Raw genomic sequence first — 26,424 nt, 5'->3', positions numbered from 1 at the left:
AATATAGGGGGGGCTTAAAGGTTCACATACTTTTGCCACGCACAGATACAGTGGGGCAAAAAAATATTTGGACAGCCACCGATTGTGCAAGTTGACCCACTTAAAAAGATGAGAGAGGTCTGTAATTTTCAACAATAGCTGATACGGTTATTTTCAGCTCTTCGATTCACAGCACCAGTCGAGTCTTTAAATAATAATTTGAAATAAATAAAATAAAAACAGCCTACAGCAATGTCAGCTACAAATCTTGTCTTTTCTCATTATAATAATGAGAATAGAAACAGCTTTAGCAAGAATAAATATATGTTGGCACGGGTTTCTTCATTTACATGTTACATAAAATGTATCAATGAAGTTAGAAAGTACACTTTTCCTTATATTTCTACATCTGAAAGTTTTCTTTCCAAACTAATGGTGAACGGATGCTGTTGATGCTAAAATCATTTAGAACAGTTCCCAGTGTTTTGTCACTGCATGGCTTTTACAGCCATAGTATAGTATATAAAAATTATAAAAATACAATTTGAAAACTCAACTAAATTTTGTTTTTATTGAGAATTTGGTGCAATCCTGCTCATGTGCACTTAACAACAAGCCTGCATCTAGGTGCTGTATCTGATACAGCCCCTAGAAGCTAGCTATAGCTGCCGTAATACCAGGGGGTTGACTTCCCATTGGAAATTGCTAATCACAGTCCAGGCTGGCAGTCCCATGGGCAGAAAACACCTGGGACTGCCTGTCTAGCATGTGATTAGCAGAAATCACTTCCATTGGGAAGCCTTTGCCATGCAGTCACTGGGGATGGCAGATTTAATATGAGACGGGAAGGGGGCTGTAATAAAATCCATCACTGCTCATGTACTGTTATTGAAATAACTATTTTTAATATTGATGTCACATTGCACATCATGCTAATGAAAGTCAATGAGATAATATTTGCTCTTGAGACTTTAAACATGATGTAATCTCCTGTCCAATTTCTATGGTCCACAGGCCAAGTCTAAGAAAATCAATGTGCATAGTATGAGTGCTGTACTGTATGTGAAAAAAAGATAAATCACAATTAACAACATATATTTCTTGTAAAGAACAAAAGTCAACAATTTAATCAAGAATAATCAAATGTGGTGTCTAAGTGATAATTAACGTGATAACAGGAGAATAATGTTATCTGATTAATCCATAGGCTAGACATTGAAACATGATGTCACCTAGCTAAAAGAATACCTTCTTAATATTTATGGCACACAATAAATTATCTATTTAGAACATCTGTTCTTTAGTGACTTAGGCTGTGGAAAATTTATGGACTTTGAATATGCCAAAGAGTGTTGAAGACAAAAGTAGAAGTGTTAATTAAGTGCTAAATGACATCTATAAGATTCTCTTGAATTAATTGGCTACTTGCAATATTTTGCTACAAATACATAAACTAAAAAATATGCAACTATTAGAAAATAAAATGCATAAAATACAAATCAAATGCAACCATTAGGGAGTTGTTAACTTTATGAATTGTTTACATTCAAAGGCACATTACAAATCTCCTGTAGTAACAATAAAAAGTAAGACAGGATACATTTGTTTTAATTGCAGTAAAAAAAATTATGACTGAAGTCTGTTTTTTGTTTCAAACAAAAATGTTGCCACCCAACCCCTCTTGAAGGAAGTCACAGAGTATTATGTACTAAAAAGATTTAAGAAATCATAACCACCAGCCAGGATTTGCACTACCTAGAACAAAGGTGCAGAGTCTAGCACACAGGTTGTTTTTGCCAGACACCCCCACAAGAGCAACAGGAATGATGGATATCAGGGCTGAAACCTTATACTCTGGTCCTGTCTCAGTGCCAGATCCAGGATTACGTAGGGCTGGTGATTAGAAGCTAGCACCAAATACCACATGTGGCTGCAGGGATAAGAAATCTGAGTTTCTGCTTGCCTGGCCCTATGGGGAATGTGCAGGAGGGTAGCCATGCAGCAGGGGAATAGCCTGAGATGTGGAGAGAGCTGCGGTGCAGGACAGGCTGTGACACGAGAGCGCAGCAGCACCAGGCACGTTAACCGCCTAGTGGACTCTGCCTCCCCACTTGGAGTCTCTAAAGTGAAAAGGGAAATGAAAATTACATTTGAGGGCTAATGGAGTTCTCTAGAATGAAAGATGATTATCTGGAAAATCCCTTACTTACTACAGACTCTTCCAGACATAAACAGGATTTACAGTTCCAACATAAACACTCAAAACAACAAGATAATCACATCAATCTTATCTGTTACTATGAAGATGTATCAATAAGATAATGATTTTGATCATGTCTAATATGGGAAACACAGATTTACATAAAACAGCACCAGCTAGGTATCCTTATGAAAATAGTCACTTACTTTACAAGAAAGACACCAGTGGGAACCTATTCAGATGGCAAGAACAAATAATCATGAATGCTTCCCCTCTCACCTCCCACTAAAGTAATTTTAAGTTTCCACCTAGACTTTAGCTTGTTTAACGAAAATATTTTAGTCAACATAATGTGATATAAGGGTGGAACACATCCCCTTGTTTAGCTTGGGTTCTACCTTCTGGTTATGGAGGAATCTAAAAGTCTTGAATCACTATGTGGAATGACAAATATTACAGATAGTGTTCAAGAACTCCTAAAGACTAGCAGCTTATCTCTCCATAGAGGGGGTTTTCTAAGTTCAATAGTACAAAACTAATCCAAAAACTTATAACAGACCAAAAAAAAAATGCTCAGTCATTAAACAAAAATGTAACAATACAATAGAGTGAAGAATAAAGTGAAGAAAGGCCCTCTAAAGTCTTCTTACTTTTATAGTCTTATTATATTCCATTCTGTTGTCCATAGCCTTGAAAAGGTCCTCAATGGATTAAAATGCATTTTACCTTAAGTGACCACAGTGATGTGCTGTCTGAAAGCTGTAGTGCGGATTTGATATTCCAGTTGTTACATTATTTCAAGTTATGTATTATACATAGAATATCTATTAGCGTGGTTTACATTCTATACATGTACTCAGAGTTGGCCTTAGCTATAGGCAGGCTATGCATTTACCTAGGGCATCCAAGCATGTCTAGGGGCATCCAAGCATGCCCCTGCAGTATCTCATGCTGGGAGGGACAGTCTGCAAACTAACTGTTACTTTCCAAATGTATTCAATCAGTACTTGTATATACACTGCTGTATACATTTGTCAAATAAAATGCACACTCTCCCTTAAAGTTCTTTAAACTCCCTCCGACATGCTTGAATGCCCCTGACTTGTGAGACCTCAAACAGACAGCAGAAGCCCAGTAACTGCAATTCCTGGACCTGTGACATTTTCACTGACTATATAAGGTTATTACTGGATGGCTCCTTATGATACCACATGTGTATTTGGAAGACTGCTTCACATAAATCGGACATCACCTATACTGCTTGTGCACATGGGGGAGGGGGACCCTGTCATCCTGTGTGTGTGTGTCCCTTATCCCTGTGCAAACCCCAGGTGTCTGCCGGGACATAACACGGGCAGTGTTCTCCTCACACTTTATTTACTAGTCAGTCCATGCCGTAAAATTACCCTGCCAGGATGGCATACCCTGTGAGGTCTCATCTCTTGCACGGGTACCCCTATAGCGGGTGCAAGTGCAAGCACGCACCCACCCATCCTGCCACCCCCTATCTCACAAAACGCAGTCACGGATCCAGGGAGCTGCATGGGCGCACACACTGACTACAAGCATGCCAGCAATCAAAAGTAAGTTTTATTTAAAAAAAAGCTACTAGCATTACTGATGTGGGGAATATGTGTCAGGTGCATTACTGGGTGGAATTATGAATGTGTATTATGGGCATTACTGTGTGCCATTATGCAGGGTTGAACTGGCCCACAGGGTACCCCCCCCCCCCCCCCCCCCCCGGTGGGCCACACTGCCTAAGTGTTGCTGGGTCAGATGCAGAACTAGCGGCGGTGCTAGGGAGGCACCAGACAAAATTTTGCCTAGGGCATCAAATTGGCTAGGGCCGGATCTGCATGTACTGCATTATGGAAGTGTCTTTCTTTCTTCCCAGACTAAAAGAGAAATAAAGGTTCCCCAATCAAAAGGAAAATTATACCTTCAAAGGGGGAGTGTCTATCTGTACCAGTTCATCGCTTTAAATTCACCACTTTCTGTTGAGTATATTGTTGGCAGCGCTGTAGATCTCGGCACTCGGGGACCATAGCGCTGTCCCAGAGTCTAGTGCGTATGGTGTGGCGGCCAATGTTCAAGTAATTTTCTTACTGCGCATGGGCATAATGCCGGGAAAATGGCAGACGCAGAATTCTGGAGGGTAAGTATTGAAAAAATGTGTGCAAGGTATGTGGTGCACCGCACACACTGCACCCATTATAAATACACCAGTGTTTTCATGAAGGGAATGTATAAGAAGATAAAATTAAGGAAAGTTTAGAAGGACTCATCTCACTTCATTCTTGGTTTTATGTAATGTCGCATTTGATTCTCCTCAATGTTATGCCAAAATACAAACTACATCTGAAAGATTCTGGTTGCCAGGTTTTGGGATACACCCAAAGTTGATCTGTATAATGTATGTACGTTTTCTGACCCCTTGATTTTAAGGTAGTCTCTCTAGTCTCATTGCAGATCCCTTATTTTATACTACTATATATGCAATATATAGCAGATTTACCTCAAGTTCCTTCCTACATTTTTTGTCCCCGCTCCATTTTCCCATTGAAACCCCGTAATTTTCCCATCTTCATGTCAAACTCCATGGCAGCCATAACAAGTTGAATGTGCTCAGCAATATATGAAAGTAAGTGAGAGTTAAGCGGAATCAACAATAGTGCAAAGAAATTGCAATAAATGTTTTTATTAAATAACTGCTCTAAGGATTATCCTAAACAATTTAGCATCAGCGGATGTTCAATATTCTCTTTTTCTACATGCCCTGATCTTGGATTGCCAAATACCAATATTACATTGTGTGCTTGGGTCTTAGGGGTACATTTACTAATCTATGTGTTTTGAAAGCTGACAATTATCTGTGACTTTGACCAATGGATTTAAAATGGCAATAGAAATAAATACTAACCAAGCCTGATTTAGCAGTAATTTCTTTTGCTGTTTTCTATCAATACTGTAGGTCAAAGCCAACGATTATCGTCAGCTTTGAAAACACAATGATTCTGAAATATATTCCTAGTCTATAATATCCTATGTTTGCATCCACTTCCAAGTAACTTTGTACTACCATGTGTACAAGATTTAGAATCAACAGAGTATCAGTGAGCAAATAAACCTGTTCGAGGAAAGGGGCTGCCACAGCCAAACGTGTAGCCAGAGATTAGTAAATACTAAAAGTTTATGTACCCAGTGTGGTGCTCGATGTTACATTATAATGGGCCAACTTCTATGGAGACAAGCCCAAAGAAATTGCAATGAATGTTTTATCAAATAACTGCTCTAAGGATTATCCTAAACAATTTAGCATCAGCGGATGTTCAATATTCTCTTTTTCTACATGCCCTGATCTTGGATTGCCAAATACCAATATTACATTGTGTGCTTGGGCCTTAGGGGTACATTTACTAATCTATGTGTTTTGAAAACTGACAATTATCTGCGACTTTGACCAATGGATTTAAAATGGCAATAGAAATAAATACTAACCAAGCCTGATTTAGCAGTTATTTCTTTTGCTGTTTTCTATCAATACTGTAGGTCAAAGCCAACGATTATCGTCAGCTTTGAAAACACAATGATTCTGAAATATATTCCTAGTCTATAATATCCTATGTTTGCATCCACTTCCGAATAACTTTGTACTACCATGTGTACAAGATTTGGAATCAACAGTTTCAGTGAGCAAACAAACCTGTTCGAGGAAAGGGGCTGCCACAGCCAAAGGTGTAGTCAGAGATTAGTAAATAATAAAAGTTTATGTACCCAGTGTGGTGGCTGATGTTACATTATAATGGACTAACTTCTATGGAGGCAAGCCTAGCTTATGTGTTAGGTGTTCAAGTTCAGGTACTGACAGGTGGTACAAGGTCTCTCTAATAGAGTAACTGCCCAGGAGGAAGCTTGCAAGGTCCACACATCACCATCGATTTAAATTTAGGACCTGAGGTGATTTGTTTTCTGGTGACTGCAAAAAAAATTGAAAACCTTTATTTCAGACAGCAAATTGTACTTTAAACTCAGACCCTGTTCTTCTGGATCTAAACAGCAAATAATTGGAATTATTATTTCCTTATTAGGAGGAAAGCCTCAATCTTGGTTTTTAGTTTTGAACCACATCATCCAACATTACCTTCAGTTGACTCTTTTTTAAAACAAACTTGGGGCTGTGTTCTGATGCCTCAAAACTGTGTCACTTCGTTCAAGGCCTACCTCTGCTTCCTTTAATAAGGTTACTGGCCAGTAGTGAAATAATGTACAGAGTTGGCTTGTGTGTTGTGAAGTGTGGCTAGAATGATCCAGTCTTGTGGTATCAATTCGGATTAGGTTTATTTGAGCAATTAAAGGACATCAAAATCCAGGACTCAGACCCAGAAAACCCAAATCTTATGCAATACCCATTCAAATTGATTGACATATATTAAAGACAAAAAACACGGGCATGAATTATTTTCTTTTGTCCCATCTAATATTCCTTCTTGGGTGAAAATTGTGTTTTTCATTTATCAGCCAAAGGAAAACAGAGACAACATATACTATGCACTAGTTTTTATTGCAGAGAAAATGGTAACTTACTGTAGCTCATTTCTTCTATAAGAAGTTCTGAAATGACAGTGCCTAGATGAGTGTAAGGAAACTCATCTGAGGACAGAGGCACAAATGTATTAAGCCTTTAAAAGTGATGAAGTGGATACAGATAAAGAGTAGTAAATGACCAGCCAATCAGCTCCTGTCACTTTTTAAACACAGCCTGTTACATGGCAGTCAGGAAGCTGATTGGCTGGTCATTTATCATTCTTTATCTGTCTCCACTTTAAATGTTGGCAACACACACCTAATTTGTAGAGCAATCCCCGTCACTGCTCTCGCTTGGCCCCCAAATGGCTGCAGCATGTCAATCATACTGCAGCGGGGCCCTGCAAGTGACCATGCTGGACCTGTTCTACATACAGTATACCCAGAATGGGTCTTGCACATGTGCAGTCTACCACCCATTGCAGTTGTACGTAAACTATCAGGCTTACATACAATTCTGAGAATCAGGCCCAGGGACCGCAGTTGCTTTGCTAAATGCAAAAAAAAAAAAAGAGCTGAAAGGGGAATCTATTTAAAGTTTTTAATAACTGAAACAAACAAATATTCAAGCAAACCACAATACAATAGCACATATAGATATGCACAATATCTTTGTAACACAAGGTTACAACACGGTGTCTTCATATCATAGCCACCTCATCTAATGAGAACTTTATACTGCTCAGAAATAATTTCCAAAAGCACAGAGACTTGATCTAAATGATTACATTTAAATACCACAATGACAGTACTGGATGGACCATATATAGATCAAGTTAATTCAAGATGCTGACATATATGCAGCCTAGATATAGCGTACCACTAAACAAAGATTCCTCTATTTTTAAGACAACATATAAGTGCTGTTCATACAGTGCAGCTCAGCTATATTAATACTACAAAGCTATATATTTGCAATAGAGAATCAATTATCCAATATCAAATGATAGAAAGGCAAAAACAGAAAACCAGATGTATATAGACTTAAAGCATCAATGGTAATTACAAATATAGCAGCTAGGGGAATTACTGTAGTTTATTGATCTGGCCCATATACAGACCATTGTGTAGTATTAGTATGTAAAACATGGGTTAAGTCAGACTTGCTTGCTGGAATATTTGAAAACTGCCACCGCCACCGTCTGATCATGTACACACTGTACATAAGTCCCAGAGTCTTGATTGAAGGGGTCCCCACTCCTCCAGGGTACCCCGGCCAGGGGTGACTAGTTGGGTATTTAATGCCACGGCCGCAGGGCGCTGTATAAAAGTGACCCCCGGCTGTGGCATTATCTGTCCAGCTAGTGGAGCCCGGTGCTGGTACAAAAAATACGGGGGACCCCTACTCTTTTTGTCCCCCGTATTTTTTGCACCAGGACCAGGCGCAGAGCCCGGTGCTGGTTGTTAAAATACGGGGGATCCCCTGTCATTTTTTTCCCGTATTTTGGCAACCAGGACCGGCTCAAAGAGCCCGAGGCTGGTTATGCTTAGGAGGGGGGACCCCACGCAATTTTTTTCCGGGTTTTTTTACAGTTTTTTACAGTTTTTTTTAAACATTTTTAAAAATCTAATCAAAATCCGTCAAATCGGCCGTTTTTCGACAGCGGGACTGTCGAATTCGTTTTTTATTGAATATGTCGAATTCCGGCACCCACCTGCCGGAATTCGACGGTCGAATTGTGTCGAATTTAAAAACGGGCGAAAAAGTGCCGCAATTCGCCCGGAATTGCATATACCCCATAGTTGTTGTACACAAGCAAACTTTCAGATATACCGTGTGTATTGTTTGGGTGTGGTATAGAAGATCTACAATGTCTAGGTCGACAGTCATTATGATGACCCCTTATGGTGGACAGGCATTAGGTCGACACTGACAAAATGTCAACACATCAAAAGGTGGACATAGAAATGGTCGCACACAAAAAAAGGCTGACACTATTTTTTTGGGGTTGCTGTTTTCGCCGTCAGAGCAGAGGGAACCCCAATAAGTGTACCGTGCCCCCTTGCATAGTGCTGCAGGCAAGGAACAACGTTACCTAAGCTGTTCTGACTTTGGCAACATTCTCTTTAGCTTTTCTGTCACAATAATGCCACTCAGATAAGGCCATGCAGTTTCCTGAGAGTGGCAATAAGAACTACAAGCAGCATGGTGATGGTCCTTAGAGAAGTAGACAGTCAAAATAGGAAAAAGGTAAACTGGAAGTAATCACCAAGTACAAAAATTCTGAGAAACTGATAATGTTGAGCTATATTAGGAATGTGAGAGCTACATCTTAAGATCTGTGGATATAAGGAGGTCCCCTTTCTCTTCTGCCTGATCCTTCAGCTGGCCTCAATCTTCCCCTTGTCAAACCTTGTACTTGTGTGTAAGGTTCTGGTAAAGGTTTCGGGTGTGCTAGTGCTAAGCACTCTAATTGCATGAAGGGTTCGACACCCGACTCCCTATAACTTCTGCCTTTCTTGCGCTAGTCATTTGGTCTCACTGATACTGCTCAGGCTCCGTCTCTAATCCTCTGTGAATCAATGCATGACCTCTGCTGCCTCTCCTGGGGATTCTTGATCTGATCCATTTCCTGACACTGCCTGGGTGCCTCTGGTGATTACTGTTCTGGTTTGTTTCCTGACTCTGCCCGTTTGCCTCTAATGCTGCCTGTGCTTTTGAGATCCCTTGTGTCAGTATATGCAGACAGCTGTATACTATCCTGCTTTTGCCAGCATTCCTGTGGTATAGCTATTACCTTAGATGGATCAATCCATACACACTTGCAAACTCCATCCGTGTGCCTTGTCTGGCACATGTGCTCTCAGAAATGTCTTTATATAATGCATACACAGTATGCAGATATCCACAAAACCTGTCCCCATTTACACTTGTGTCCTATTCAGAATCAAACCCAGTGTCCAGTGTGCGTTTTACAAAGACACAGAGGGGGTCATTCCGACCCATTCGCACGCAGCAGTTCTTCGCTGTGGTGCGAATGGGTCGGAAATGCGCATGCACGGCGGACGCATTGCGCACGCGTGTCGTTGCCGGGCAACGATGCCGCCAGTGACAAATGTGATCGCAGCGGCAATCGCAAGAAGATGGACAGGCGGGAGGTGTTCTGGGGCTGATACTCACCGTTTCCAGTCATTCTTGGGGAGTGGTAAAAAAAGACGTGTCCAGGCGAACGGAGGGCGGATGACTGACATCAAAGCTGGGACCTGCATCGCTGGATCCGTCGCACAGGGTAAGTAGGTCTAGGTTTAGTCTTGTTTTGCAGGAAACTTTTGTAGCATAGCAAGGCTGCACAAGCATTCGCAGCCCTGCTATGCTAAAATACACTCCCCCATAGGCGGAGATTAGTTGATTGTACCAGCAGCAAAAAGTTGCTTGGTGCGATCAACTCGGAATGAGGGCCAGAGTGCCAAATTTCAAAACTCACATTTACGAAAAGTAGCACTAACTTTGCCAAGAAGTCCTTAATGTGCACTCCCAGAGGTGAATGGGGAGGAGCCTCCAGATTCAGTGGGAATAGTTAAATAAAATAAAAAACTTACATAAGAACAATACTACACTCATAAACACATTGCATTACTCAGCTGAGACACAGTAAAAAAAAAATACTTGGAAAAGTGGACACATTATATAGCTTCTTCTGCATTTTCCCTGTGTGTAATCAGCTAAGGAATTACCCATATGTTATTGCTGTAGATTGGAAAGGAAATAGGAGCTATTTAATTTATCAGTTCAGTTTTTTGGGTTTAGTTGTCTCTTTGTTTCTGGTAATATTGCTTTCAGACATTTATTGAAGCTGTAGAAGATCCTATAATGGTGGTTCCCAAAATTGGTCCTCAAAGATAACCATGCTTGGGCACAGGTGATTTAATTAGTACCTCAGTTAATTTGATTAAACCATTTGTGCTCAGCCATGGAAAGCCTTAAAATATAGACTGTTATGGTGCCTTGAGGAACGAGTTTGGAAACCACTGGCCTATAGACATTGAGTGGTAGCTGCTCATTTAAAAAAAAAAAAAAAAAGTGACTGAAGAGGAATAATTATTGACTACATTTGCCCACAGACTAAACCCATCCATAGATGACTCGGTCTTTGGGCTAAATTGCCAAAGTATAAAATAGACTGTACATACCCATTCTAGGCCAGCCATTAAAGCATTTCATAGTAGAAGTCAGCTGCTATAATTCACCATTTGTATGAGACTTGGGGGTAAATTTACTAAGATGGGGGTTCTATTTAAGATGAGATGTTGCCCATAGCAACCAATCATATTCCAGGTATTATCTTCTAGAAGGTGCTAGATAAATGAGAAGTAGAATCTGATTGGTTGCTATGGGTAACATCCCATCTTAGTAAATTTACCCCTTGGTTAGTCGAGAATGATCATTAGGAACGCTTTGCAAATTACAAAATCTGTTCTAATATTGCAGAAAATAGAGCACAACATATTGTATATGGCCTGTGGGAATCTTAAAAGCAAACACATAGATTTACAGTAAAGATCATAATTAACAATATTTTAAGATGAGCTGCATTGATACTTTTCTGTTATATATTTATTTAGCTCATGGTTTGCATGAGTGAATATGCCAGCTATTTGCCAACCAGTTGTCATTCAAGGAGAGAGAATAAACAGAAAAGCATGTTAATAGGAGTAAAATAAATAATTTAAAAGCTGATGAAATGCAAATAGCTAGAATGATACGTGTGTCCTTCAGAAGCATTCCTGGACAATTGTATCACAAGCAGGGTCAGGCTGTTACTTTGAAGAAATTAAAAAGAATGTGTATGGAGTATATTCTGGATGAAAGATAAAAACAGAAAAACCATATAGCTTATGTAGGAAGATTACGTTAGCTCTGATGCATCAATTGGAATTTACAGGTGTCCTAAAGATATGCCAGTAACAAAAGAAAACAAAACAAAATAATCTTTCTTTCTAAGTTATTAAAAAAAAGATTTAAGTAACCTGTATCGCAAATCGGGTGTGACTTAGATGCATGTGCAGACAAAAATCATTGCTCCTCTGCGTCCAACATCTCCATTACGTCGTACTCAGAAATAGACCCTTTGGGGTAAACTTACTAAGATGGGAGATCTATTTAAGATGGGATGTTGCCCATAACAACCAAACAGATTCTACTTCTCATTTATCTAGCACCTTCTAGAAGATAATACCTGGAATCTGATTGGTTGCTATGGGCAACATCCCATCTTAAATAGAACTCCCATCTTAGTAAATTTTCCCCTTTGTGTATTACTTTTGCAATATTGGCATGATTGCCATTGGTGGAAAAGGAGGCTGATCTACTGAAGCACTTGCATTTTAGTGTTTTTTTTTCATTGGATATTTGTCAATTGCTTACTTTAACTGCATTACACTACAGATTGTTTAACTATTAAAAAAAGACTGAAAATGTTAAGCAACAATATACTGTACACAGTATTAAATCAGGAATTATAGTTTGGAGTGTGCAAAGTTAAGATATTCAATTACCAGAAAGTCCGTGAGCCACTATTGTTAATTAGACTATCAGCCATCGATGATTTAGAATCATCGATGGTCTATGTCAGGATCCAGGCTATTTCAAGTAGGAATAGGCCTGTTAATATCAATGTATGTGATATCAGGATATCTGAGTGGTGTAACAAGGTATGTGATGCCAATGCATCTGGGTTATATCAAAATGGGCATGAGTGACATTTGTATTATTCTGATTGATGTATCAATGTACCATTGTATTAGCCCAGTCAAATGTTTTTGCATGTTAAATGGTAGAGATTTAATTGATCTGCTTGTATAGAGTTTGTTTACAGTACACAGGGGACAGATACCCTTTGATTCAGGGAACCAGAGACGCTTTGGTCAGCAAGGTGTGACTGGCCTTCCTGGGATCCACACAGGACCCATTCTACAGCTGTAAAGGCAAGCTATAAAATATGAGAAGAATCAGAGCAATGGCCAGAAAGGTGTTAAGCCCTTCCTAGCCTGTGTCTCTCAGAACTGGCCGTTTGTTTACACAAGAACCATGGGCAGAGCTTCAAAGGCTATTCGCCCCTGACAGAGTGGCTGGAAAGCCCAGTATTAGCCTTACTCAATACCTTCCCTGCTTGGAAAAGTTAAAATAAATCCTAAAGAGGGTGGCTGAAGGGGGAGTGTAGCCTGAGTTTTAAATAGGAGAAACACAGGCTGTTCAGGGTTCATTCTGCATGAGGCTAGCAAAGGATAAAAGATGATCATTAAGTCAATGGGGAGGCCTCATCCCATAACTATTGAATACAATGAGACTGGTTTGATTTGTTTTGTTTATTTCCCTATTTTTTATTTTAGTTGAAATTGTATTTACATGTGTGACTATTTGACTTTTCAACTATTATACTCTTGTAACAATAAGCTTTGAAGTTTTTACTGGGATTAGAAATTCTTAATTTTAGTTCTGGCTGCCTGTGTTTTCTAACCTAAAGCCTGAAGAGGTTAGGTTACCCAATTTTTCCGTATTAATAAATTTGTGTGTGGGTGAGAGCAGAAGCTCACCCTGGGCATGGTCCCTCAAAGTCACTTAGCCTGCTGGCGCAGCGACTGGTACTTCTGCTGGTGGCAGATACCGCGTGGATTTACCACAGATGCTGAGGTAATCAGTAAGGTGTCACGGGGCAGAATTCTCAGATGGGCGTATCTGGAGAATCGCTGTGCTAGGATCGTGACAGTCTATACCCAGTGGTAAATACTTTTACCATCGATAGGGGAGAACCAGAGGCTTTCCCGCCATCGATGGTATAAAACCACCAGATGTGGTTTTTTTTCTACAAGGTGCTAGGACATGTAGCATGGCTCCACACACTGACACCCCTGTCCCCAGGCTCTGATTGGCTTGCAGTCCAGTAAATAAAAAAAATCAGAGATAACCATCAGCAGGTGAAACCACTGATGGCTACCTTGCACCCTAGAGTATCAGAATTTTTTTCACATTTTTTTGTTGCAGGGAAATTCAGAAATAAATGAGTTGTGCTTATATATCATCCTTAGGTTCTGTTACTGTATTTGGCGAGGGACAGGATTCGCTTACATATTTTATTATAGGAAGACAGAAGCACTGGTTTTGCCCATTAAAATTGATCATAAATAATTTAAATTGGTCTTGGACCACTAACCCAGGGCACTTCTGCAAGTGTCTCCATGGCACCCCAGCATGTCATGGCACACAGTGATTTAAACACAAAACAGTGTTTGAAATTCCCAAAGTATCACTTATAAATTTAGCACCTATTAGACATGAGCAGACTGTTAAAGTTATTTTTGTTTTCAACTTGTTCAAGCGTTTGCAACCTTTTGTATAATTTGTGCTCTCCTCGCTCATATTATTCATGAATCAGGCATTCGTTTGAAGACCCAACAGATAAAAGACAAAAAATATAACCTAACAAATGTTTACCTAATTGAACTGGTGATTACAATGTAGAGGCAAGAATGGAATGCAAACTGTCTCATACATTACCTTCCCCCATTGTAACCTATTTGGTTGTGATTTGCACAAGACAAGTAAGACATAATGCAGCTGCTGAAGAAAAACACTTTTATGTCTAGCTGCATATCATGACAGGTTCTGACAGACCGAGGAATCACAATGTGAAATGATAGGCCTCACTCCTTATTTTTCTGAAAGCATCTTTATTTTCCAGTGACACTCAAAGCCTCAGGTCCATTAGGGAGACAGTACGATGATAATATTAGTGTGTTCTATTTGTGAGGATAATATAATAGGCTATCCGCATCTGAAAAATAAACAAGTAAGAAGGCTGGGAAATAATACCTTCCACAGCAGTATTGTCTACTTTTATTCCCAAGTACCTGTATTTAAACTGCTGAAACAGTTGGTAAGGTTTAGTTTAGAACAAACTTTACTTTCCAAAAATATGTAAATTTATTATATATAGAAAAAACAAGAAAAAAAATATTATATATAAATTTCCATGAAGATTTAAAGATTCTAGGACAATGGTGGCTGCACAATAAGTCTATGGATGCATTTTATACACTATATAGTATATATTTTCTAGTAATTATTATTATCCTTTATTTATATGGCACCACAAGGGTTCCGCAGTGCCTAAGAAAGTACGTAAACAATTAAGCACACAAGAAAGGACAAAGCAAAACAAAACAAGTACAAATCTCTTTTTAACCCTCTTGTGTATGCTCACTGTTTACCCCTTCTGTGTCACCCCCGGTCTGTTAGCCCTTCACCTTTTAGATTGCAAGCTCACAAGAGAAGAGCCTACTCCCCTGATGTGCCTTTCCTTCTCTTACTTGCACTACCATATACTTCATACTCCATTTGTTGGTTTTCTGTACTTGTTCTATATTGTATTGAAATGTAAGTGCTGTTTTCTTGTTTTGTTCATTTGTTTATGTACTCTGTAATGGGCGCTGCAGATCCCTTATGGCGCCATATAAAGGATAATAATTACAATAAACATTGCTGTATCAGTGGTCATAGCTAGTACCACTATAGTAAACTGGTAATTTTGACACCAATAAACAGCATCAAGTGTCAACTTAACAAGTAAACCACATCCAGAACCTATTTGACCAGTAAAAAGTACTCATATGACCAGTAAAAATAGAATCTAATTAGCTTTTAATAAAATAAATATACACTGCTCAAAAAAATAAAGGGAACGCTAAAATAACACATCCTAGATCTGAATGAATGAAATATTCTTATTAAATACTTTGTTCTTTACATAGTTGAATGTGCTGACAACAAAATCACACAAAAATTATGAATGGAAATCAAATTTATTAACCCATGGAGGTCTGGATTTGGAGTCACCCTCAAAATTAAAGTGGAAAAACACACTACAGGCTGATCCAAGTCAAAATGAGGCTCAGTAGTGTGTGTCGCCTCCACGTGCCTGTATGACCTCCCTACAATGCCTGGGCATGCTCCTGATGAGGTGGCGGATGGTCTCCTGAGGGATCTCCTCCCAGACCTGGACTAAAGCATCCGCCAACTCCTGGACAGTCTGTGGTGCAACGTGGCATTGGTGGATGGAGCGAGATATGATGTCCCAGATGTGCTCAATTGGATTCAGGTCTGGGGAACGGGCGGGCCAGTCCATAGCATCAGTGCCTTTGTCTTGCAGGAACTGCTGACACACTCCAGCCACATGAGGTCTAGCATTGTCTTGCATTAGGAGGAACCCAGGGCCAACCGAACCAGCATATGGTCTCACAGGGGGTCTGAGGATCTCATCTCGGTACCTAATGGCAGTCAGGCTACCTCTGGCGAGCACATGGAGGGCTGTGCGCCCCCCAAAGAAATGCCACCCCACACCATTACTGACCCACTGCCAAACCGGTCATGTTGGAGGATGTTGCAGGCAGCAGAACATTCTCCTTGGCGTCTCCAGACTCTGTCACGTCTGACACATGTGCTCAGTGAGAACATGCTTTCATCTGTGAAGAGCACAGGGCGCCAGTGGCGAATATGCCAATCTTGATGTCCTCTGGTAAATGCCAAACGTCCAGCACAGTGTAGGGCTGTAAGCCAAACCCCCACATGTGCACGTCGGGCCCTCATACCACCCTCATGGAGTCTGTTTCTGATCGTTTGAGTAGACACATGCACATTTGTGGCTTGCTGGAGGTCATTTTGCAGGGCTCTGGCAGTGCTCCTCCTGTTCCTCCTTGCACAAAGGCAGAGGTAGCGGTCCTGCTGCTGGGTTGTTGCCCTCCTACAGCCTTCTCCACGTCTCCTGAGGTACTGGCCTGTCTACTGGTAGCACCTTTACTTGTGTGGGTTGTTACCACTAGAGTGAAAGCACAGCCAGCTTTCAAAAGTGACCAAAACATCAGCCAGAAAGCATAGGTGCTGAGGAAGTGGTCTGTGGTCACCACCTGCAGAACAACTCCTTTTATTGGGGGTGTCTTGCTAATTGCCTATAATTTCCACCTGTTGTCTATTCCATTTGCACAACAGCATGTGAAATTGATTGTCAATCAGTGTTGCTTCCTAAGTGGACAGTTTGATTTCACACAAGTATGATTGACTTGGAGTTACATTGTGTTGTTTAAGTGTTCCCTTTATTTTTTTGAGCAGTGTATATATATATATATATATATATATATATATATATTTATTTATACATACAGCACACACATATTCAGCATCCCTAACTGAGAATATTTCCATCATTCACATCAGTTCCTGCCCCAATGGAGCTTATAATCTATGCACCCTATCACATGGACACATATAAACACTATAGCTAATTTGTTGTCTGAAGCCAATTAATCTACCAGTATGTTTTTGGTTTTTGGGAGAAAAACAGAACACCAGGGGGAAACCCATGCAAACATGAGAACATACAAACCCCAACCACGTGGGCAATGGACACAAAATTGAACTTGAGTTCTATGCTAACCTGCACTGCCCGCATTACTTCATCCACACTGCCCGCGTTACATTCCCTGCTGCATTAAACGGTCTAAAGCACAGGTTCTCAAACTCGGTCCTCAGGACCCCACACAGTGCATGTTTTGCAGGTAACCCAGCAGGTGCACAGGTGAATTAATTACTCACTGACACATTTTAAAAGGTCCACAGGTGGAACTAATTATTTAACTTGCGATTCTGTGAGGAGACCTGCAAAACATGCACCGTGTGGGGTCCTGAGGACAGAGTTTGAGAACCTGTGGTCTAAAGGATTTGTTTTGGCCTCCATCATGAGCAACCATGCTTATGATAGGTAGGAATGTTGAGTGCCATGAACTTCACAGCCATTTTAAGTCAGTAAACTCAGTCAGTGCACTTACCAATCATACGGCTGTTCTCTGGTGACACCTTTGCTTATTTGTCCTCTACTTATGAGCTTCCAGCTCATCTGTTTTTAAGTATTTACAGCTTAGACGTGCTCTCTGTGCACAGTGGGGTGGGGTGTGGGGGGTTGCTACTACATTTTCTGAATCTCTGGTTCAATTACAAGTCTGTATCCTGCTGATCGGAGGTCCATCTCCCTGGTCTACTCTTCTCTGTTGTCAAATCAAGGTACTGAAGGAATGTTTAATCTTAGATCTCACTGGGATGTGGACTTGGATGTTTTGCCTGCTAATGATTGTAAACTGATATGGATTCTCCCAGGGCTGCCACAGCATAGGCCAGATAACAACAAATCCAGCTTTATATCCTTTGATAAGTGTGCAGCCCTCTGTTGATTTCTGACATTTGCTCTGGACTTGGGTTGCCTTCTTTTGGTCAGGAGTTGTTGCATGGATACAGAATATGGGCGTAAGGTTCCCCCGCTATCTCCTCACCTGTGCCTCTTTGGTCATAGCCTTGAGGACTCCCTCCCTTTTCCCTTACAATTAGATATAAACAACAAATGAACAGTCTATTAACTGTGGCACAGATTTGCATTGATAGAACATGAATGGCTCCTGCTTCTCATTCCATTCACCAATGGGTCGCCCTGGTTAATGTTACATAAACCGTTCATGGGAGACAGTATCACAAAAGAAATGCCCTCTGAAGTTTGATAGGATCTGGAATCTCTGTCAAAAATCTTGGAAAATTCTTGAGCACCCTCCCCCTGATCATTCCCAATCTGGTTATGGGGTATATTCAATTAAAGTCGGATCCATTCCGACATGCATTTGTTGTAATGGATCCGACAAGGGCTATTTAATGAACAGCCAAATCCATGAAAAAGTCGAATTGAGATGAGGGACCTGAGAGGGGGAGATGGGGAAAGCATTGGGGAGATGGGCGAGAGCAGCGGCTACAGCAGCATAGCACTGTAGCAGGAGGATGGGGCATCGCCACCAGACCTCACAGCAGCGGTGCCCCATCCTCCTGCTATGCTGTGCTGTAGCCGCTGCTCTCCCCGTCTCCTCCTATCAGTTCCCTCATCTCAATCCGACTTTTTTTAAAGTAGTATTGAGATGGTCGGAAAGGGGGCCAAAACCTGTCGGATTTGGCCCCATTTCCGACAGAAGTATGTGGATCGGCGGCTATTCCGCTGATTCACGTGCTTTCCAACAAGTCGGAATTCCCGACTTGTCAGACAATTTTGGGGTGTATTGAATAGGTCAAAACCCCTTCCGACCTAAAAAAGTCGAAAACTGCCATCTTTCCGACAGACGACAGCTTTCGACTGCAATTGAATATACCCCTAAGACTCTATGTAGTGCTATCGCAAGCCCATGCTTCTTAATGAGGTATCACTCTTACTGATTTACTGAAAGTTAGCCACTGTTATGTCCTACATCTGCCCTATCTATTGATCTCTCTGTACACCCTGTGGATACTCAGTTCTGCACCGCATTTAATATGCTGCTATTTGAATTCTGTATATCTTCTTAACGGATATTGTATCCTGCTAACTTATACTACAATGTGCTCATATTTCATGTAATGTTTTCATTGTTTCTGCTATGTATGCTCCAATTTATTTTACGTTTTTTGCCTTTGTATTTTTTTTTTATTGTTTAGTGTATTATTGGAAACATTCAACAAAAATACTTGATTAAAAAAAAGAAAAGAATGGGAGTCCAGTCATGCAGCTGGGGAAATGTACAAAATAATGATGCCATCTAAAACCATAAACTATTCAAATGTCATGAAGAGAATTGAACCTTGGTGTCACCTGCTGCCAGAACCAGAGGTCACAAGTTGCTGCTATGGCTTTCTTCATCATCCAGCTCTTGATACTAGCTTGCTCGAGTGTCTCCTCTATGTTGTCATTACTGTAATTTTCTGAACCCAGTGTATATGTGAAGTCCGTGCGTTTAACTGGAGGACTATGTGTATATTTGGCTGGTCTGTGGGAATCAGTGAGATGAAATAGTAAGGAGCAATCGTAGTAAGGAGTCGAACCCAGGCCTCGGCAGAGGGAGCCGTATCCTGATCACTACATCACCAGGGACTTGGTGTTGATAGCAGGATTGTGAATGTATTGGTGAGAATGAACTGGATATACTGTCACAGGACTAGGTGTTTGTGTACCCAAAGTTAACTATGAAATAGGTTCTCTGGAGTTACGCAGATCTGGGAGGAGAGCTGAAGACGTTGAACCGGTCTGGTTATCGGTGAGACTGGAACCAGACTGGTTACCGGTGAGATTGAGAACCGTGCTGGATACAGGTGAGACTGAGAACCGGGCTGGATACCGGATATGACTGATCCGGGCTGGTTACAGGATATGACTGGTAGCGCTCTGTGTACCGGGCTGGGTACCGGTATATCTGGTAACGCACTGTGAATGGGCTGGGTACCGGTATAACTCATAATGCACATTGAACCGGGCTGGGTACCGGTATAACTGGTAATGCAACTGTAATCCAGGCTGGTTCTGGATATAACTGGTAACACAACTGTAATCTGGACTGGGTAGCAAAAGAGCAGAGGTTTACAGGAACTAAGACAATTAGTGTTACCTCTTAGGGAGGTCACTTTTCCTTTTCCTTTTGGTGGAACACTTGGCTTATCCAAACCCTGCACGTTATGTTGATGACCATCCTAGTTTATGTCACTGGCATATCACATCCAGGATCACATGGGTTATAATTTTCTTGCTGTGCATGCTGTTTTTGGCGCTGAAATACTTTAACCCCGATAACTGTAGTATTCAAAATCATTTGTAATTTTTTTTTTGTTTTGGAAATATTTTTATTAGAGACTTAGTAGCGTACATCACATATAACAAATATTTCCATTGTATGCGTTAACAAAGATGTGCCTATAAATACAATTCATCTCGTATATTACCAGCAGTGGATTATCATAGAAAGAATGTAACATTCCCATCGAGATTACCAGTCCACACAAGAACAGTTTAGGAATAAACACACAGAAATGTAGAACAAATATAGGACACACCGCGCGAGACCCCAAACAGAATAAAGAAAAATAAAGAAAAAATAAATTAATAGGTAAACAAATACCCACTTTATATTGGTGGGTCATTATCTACCAATCTTGTTAAGTACCATGCAGTTGTCGAAAAGCATTTGACAAGTAAAAGTTTAGTCTGGTCGGGAAGGATTAAAATATAGCTTTCCCAGAGTTCAAAAAATGTAGCCACTCTGGATTCTTTATCTACTGATGCCTCTAACCAATCCATTCGAAATAAATAAAAAAACTTTTTCTTTAAATAGGGAAAATGGGGGTGTTTCTGGTTGGTTCCATACTTGCAAAATGGTCTTCTTAGCTGCTGAACTTAAAATGAATAATAATTTGCGGCAACCTCGGGACACCCGTTGACCTTAAGGCAAAATCCAGAAAATAGCCCATTCTGGGGTAAATGGTATGTAATTGACCAAGTTAACTAATGCATATCTATAAACTTTAAGCGAGAAGAGCCTAACTTTTGGGCAGGACCATATACAATGGTATAAATCTGCGTTATTTTCTTGACATCTATAACACTGAGGTGAGGAAGAAGAGCCCATCAAATATCCCCTGTGGGGATATATGTTCTATGATGAATGTTCAGGAATAACTCAAAAGGGTTAGGAAAAGCACCAGGAAAAGGAAACCAGTGTGGTTCACAAAAGAAGTATCAACTAGTGTGAAGGCAAAAAAGATGGCTTTTAGGAAATACAAACAGACTCAAAATAATAACGACAAAGAGGTGTATCTGGACAGACGGAGGGATGCTAAGAAAGTGATAAGACATGCAAAGGCAGAAGCTGAGGAGAAAATGGCCCAGTCAGTAGATAAAGGGGGCAAAACTTTTTTAAGTATATAAGTGAAAGGAGAAAATCAAATGGAGGAATAATAAGACTTAAGGCAGAGAGTGAGCATTTGGTGGAGGGAGATAAGGCAATAGCAGATCACCTAAATAATTATTTTTGCTCAGTATTTACTACAGAAGAAGGTATGGGGCCACAGTTAAGTTGCAAGGACATTCATAAAAAACTGGTAGATGAAAGTACATTTACAGAGGAGAAGGTCCTAGCAGAACTTTCAAAACTAAAAGTGGATAAATCAGTGGGGCCAGATGGGATACACCCAAGGATACTCAAAGAGCTAAAAGATGTGTTGGTTACACCTTTAACAGAATTAGTTAACCAGTCTCTATTTACAGGTGCCATTCCAGAGGACTGGAAAAGAGCAAATATAGTTCCACTGCAATAGAGTGGAAGCAGGGAAGAAGCAGGTAGCTACAGACCAGTAAGCCTTACATCAGTAGTGGGGAAAGTAATGGAAAAACTATTAAAAGAAAGAGTTGTGGAATATCTTAAATCAGACAACTTACAGGATCCAAAACAGCATGGATTTACTGGTGGGAAATCATGCCAAACAAATCTTACTGACTTTTTTGACTCTGTGACGAAAATAATAGATCAAGGGGGAGCTGTAGATGTAGCATATCTAAACTTTAGTAAGGCATTTGACACTGTCCCACATCGCAGACTGCTAAATAAACTTGAAAGCGTGGGGGTGGATTATAACAGTTAAATGGATAAGAAACTGGTTGCAGGATAGGAAACAGACAGTTGTAATTAATGGAGTGCAATCTATGGAGGAAAATGTTACCAGTGGAGTACCCCAGGGATCCGTACTTGGTCCAGTTCTCTTTAATATCTTTGTTGGTGACATTGCAAATGGTATTGAAGGGAAGGTATGCCTTTTTGCAGATGATACAAAGATATGCAACAGGATAGACACACTGGGAGGGGTAAAACAAATGATTGATGACCTAGGTAGGCTTGAGAAATGGTCAAGAACGTGGCAACTACAGTTTAATGCTAAAAAATGCAAAATCATGCACTTGGGTCTCAAATACCCAAAGGCTAAATATAGTATCAAGGGTACTATAATGGAAACTACTGAGGAGGAAAGGGATTTAGGAGTCACTATTTCAAGTGACTTGAAGTCAGGAAAGCAATGCAACAAAGCAATGAGAAAGGCAAGTCAGATGCTTGGTTGCATAGGGAGAGGAATCAGTAGCAGGAAAAAAGAAGTGATAATGCCACTGTATAGGTCATTGGTATGGCCCCATCTGGAATACTGTGTCCAGTTCTGGAGACCATATCTCCAGAAGGATATAAATACATTAGAGAGTGTACAAAGAAGGGCAACTAAAATGGTGCATGGCCTATATCACAAAACTTACCCGGAAAGGCTAAAAGATCTTAACATGTATAGTTTGGAGGAGAGAAGGGAAAGGAGGGACATGATAGAAACTTTCAAATATATCAAGGGTCTTAACAAAGTTCAGGAAGGAAACATTCTTCAAAGGAAGAGAAGTATTAGAACTCAAGGACATACACTGAGACTGGAGGGGGAGAGGTTCATTGGAAATTTAAGGAAAAATTACTTCACAGAAAGGGTAGTGGATAAGTGGAATAGCCTCCCATCAGAGGTGGTAGAGGCTAAGACTGTACAGCAATTTAAACATGCTTGGGATAGGCATATGAATATCCTTACAAAGAATTAAGGTTCAAAAAGGGTTGAGATTGCCTAAAGGATAAAAAAAAGGGGCAGACTAGATGGGCCAAGTGGTTCTTATCTGCCGTCAAATTCTATGTTTCTATGAATGCCAAGACAGACAAGTATATCCTGGCCTTAGATACAATGTCACAGATTTGTCGGGGTTGATTTGAAGGCCTGATATAGCCCCAAAATCCTGCATCAAAGAATCGGACAAATATATCAACATATCATCGCAAATGCCGTGGCTTTAATCTCCCTAGATCCTACTTTAATACCTTCAATGTGAGAGTCTTGCTGTATTAACCTAAGAAGAGGGTCCAAGGAAAGGTTAAATAGAAGGGGGGATAGGGGACACCCCTGTCTAGTGCCTCTATACATCACCACTTCATCTCCCCGCTGTCCATTGAGAAGTAGAGTCGTTCTTGGGGAATCATAAAAACAACGTATCAGGCCTATAAAATCTTGTCCGAATGCTCTGCGTGTGAGAATTTTGTAGAGATGTGGCCAAAGTACAGTATCAAAGGCCTTTTGGGTATCTAGACTTAATAATAAATTGTTTGAGTTTACATCCTCTACTGAGATAACTGTGGCATCTATAGCCATTTGAATGCCCTTAATAGAATGCCGACCCTTTACAAACCTGAGTTGGTTGGGAGTTAGTAGATCTGGCAGAATGGATTGTAATCTATTAGCCATTATTTTAAAATTAAGGTTTAATAAAGTAATTGGTCTGTAGGACGAAACCGATTGAGGGTTTTCATTTGGTTTGGGCAAAAAAATTGTATGGGACGTGTTAAATGTAGGATACTGGGGGGATTGTCTATGTATTACACGATAGAGATCTGGCAAGAGCGGGTTAATTTCTTGTTGAAGCAATTTAAAATATGGACTCTTGAAACCATTCAGCCTTATTAGCCAGGAGCAAGCAGGAGAATTAGCCTTATTAGCAGGAGAAACCAGGAACCTTATTAGACGCCAAACCCGAACTAGTATCCTGTAATTCCTCCAAAGAAATGTCATGCTCTAGGTAATTTTTTTGATCAACAGACAATTTGGGTAGGTGTGCCTTGTTAAATAGGTTGTCTTGTAGCATTACATCTATTGGTTTAGATCTGTACAATTGTTCATAAAATGAATGAAATTGAGCCATTATGGAGGAGTTTTGGGTATATACCTCCCCATTTGAGGGATTATTAATCACATGAACAAAGTTTCTTTTGTGACCCCCTTTAGACATATGAGCTTATAGTTTGCCTGATTTGTTTCCCCACCTAAAATATTTGTTTTTTTGTATGATCAATTTTATACTTGAATTGGGATAAAAGATGTTTCCACAAGATGACGAGCTTGTTTGTACAATACAAAATCATTAGGATGTCCACATATGTTTGGAAGGCTTCTGTCATTGCCTTTTGAAGGGTTTGCAATGTAGCTCTTTCTTCCTTGCGTTTTGCAGAAACACAGCCAAATATATGGCCCCTCATGACCGCCTTAGATGTTTCCCAAAATAATATTGGATCATCCAGATGTGATATATCATCATCCACAAACTCAATCCATTTATAGTTTAGGAAATTTTTAAAATTAACTGAACATGCTAAATATCATGGAAATCGCCACATACGAGAAAAAGAATTTGGTGAATGATAAGAAATTGATATACTGATTAAGGCATGAGCCGAAATCACTATGTCTCCCAAAGACGTCTCCTGGACTTGAAAGACCAATGAGTCGGAAATTAAAATATAATCGATTCTTGAAAGAGTTCTATGGACAGCGGAGAGATGGGTGTAAAGGGCCCCATACACTACAACGATATATCTGAGGCTGAAGTCGGAGGCAATTTCCCTTGAACCGCCCGGCAGCTTCCCGGGTGGCAGGATCACATACGATACATTGTATGCGGTCCTTTTGCATACGATGTATCGTATGCGATCCCAGCCATGCCTGCGGGATCAGACATATCACAATTGCAGCACTAACGACGTAGGGGCTCCGATCTGATGCTCACGGGACGCGCATCAGATAAGATAGGATGTAAAACATCCGATTTGCCATTTTTCATTCGATTTATCGGCCCGAAAGGTCGAAATCGGATGAAATCGAGCATTATCGTTTTAGTGTATGGGGCCCTTAAGACCTTTCAGTTGGGTTAAGTATGCGCCAAGAGTCTACAAGATTCTGAGATGACCTGAATTTATTAACAATTTGCCATACACTAGAATGTGGAGAAGCTGGAGGAGGAGATTTATCAATTAGGGGATCATTGCTTCTACCATATGTGCGATAGAGGCAGGAACTACAATAACTCCTTGCCCAGGTGGAGGATTGACCGCAGCATTGGAAGAGCTTGCCGAACCGTGAGAGGGTAGCTTGTTACCAGTAGACTTGTTTTTGCAAACCATTGCTGTCGAAGAATCTTGAGATAGATCACCTGAGCAGGATGGTCTACCAAGGAACTTGTCCATCCCCCAAAGGCCAGCCAGAAAAAATTAGATATTTTTGTATACGCCCTTGGCCAAAATTGAGTCAATGAGGAAAAAGTTTGTTATAAATTGCCTAGTATTCTATTGAGGGAAAAAAGAGGACAGAACCTGGAATGGCCTAACCCATCACACAGTAAACCCTTTTTCACATCTGAAATATTGGCATGACAATTACGAGAATTACTCTGTCAACATTGATAGACTCTGACCAACTATTCAGAGTAGTGTATTATACACATAGCCAACAGATATCGTTGTTATACTAGGGACATAGAGTAACCCAATCCTTTGGGATAAAAAATATATAGCTGAGTTACAGCAGCACTTGTCCACCAGGTGGATATAATCCGTTACCCACACAGTGTGCTAACATAAGTTTTGTCCACCTGACTTATGTGATTCTTAGAGCGTAGCGTACTGTAATTAAAGGGTTACAGAAGCTAACCTATTAGTATTATAATCACCTAGCTACTTCTCAGTTTCAAGTATTATGTGAATAGCCACTAGGTAAAAAAATGTAGGACAAGTAATAACGTTTAACACTACTGAGTGGTATAATTGTGTTACATCAGCACCTAACAACCAGGTGGCCGTTTACCTGTATACACCAAATGTATTACTGAAACACCCTGATCTGTGGGCTAGTGGTTAGGGATCATCAACAAATATAGAGGGTGTACTTTAATGGAGCACAGGTGTCAGCAAATAAGTGATAACCTGAGAAAAAAGGG

The 26,424-nt window shown here is 40.4% G+C and overlaps 1 protein-coding gene across 3 annotated transcripts in view; it reads right to left on the bottom strand.

Annotated features, from left to right (window-relative positions):
* The window catches only part of ULK4 (unc-51 like kinase 4), a 1,561,547-nt gene that overhangs the window by 182,138 nt on the left and 1,352,985 nt on the right, over positions 1–26,424 (bottom strand). Inside the window, exon 37 of one of the 3 annotated variants that reach the window (XM_063922403.1) lies at positions 20,462–26,410. The exons of the other annotated variants lie outside the window; for them this stretch is intronic. Coding sequence (XP_063778473.1) covers positions 26,375–26,410 — 36 coding nt within the window. The 3' untranslated portion in view covers positions 20,462–26,374. Of the gene's footprint in view, positions 1–20,461; positions 26,411–26,424 lie in introns of those variants that run through there. 3 annotated transcript variants of the gene reach the window in all.

This window comes from Pseudophryne corroboree, chromosome 5 (genome assembly GCF_028390025.1).
Source record: "Pseudophryne corroboree isolate aPseCor3 chromosome 5, aPseCor3.hap2, whole genome shotgun sequence".
NCBI lineage: Eukaryota > Metazoa > Chordata > Amphibia > Anura > Myobatrachidae > Pseudophryne > Pseudophryne corroboree.
Note: the sequence above shows the minus strand (reverse complement) of the source record. Positions and strands in the feature narration are given on the sequence as shown.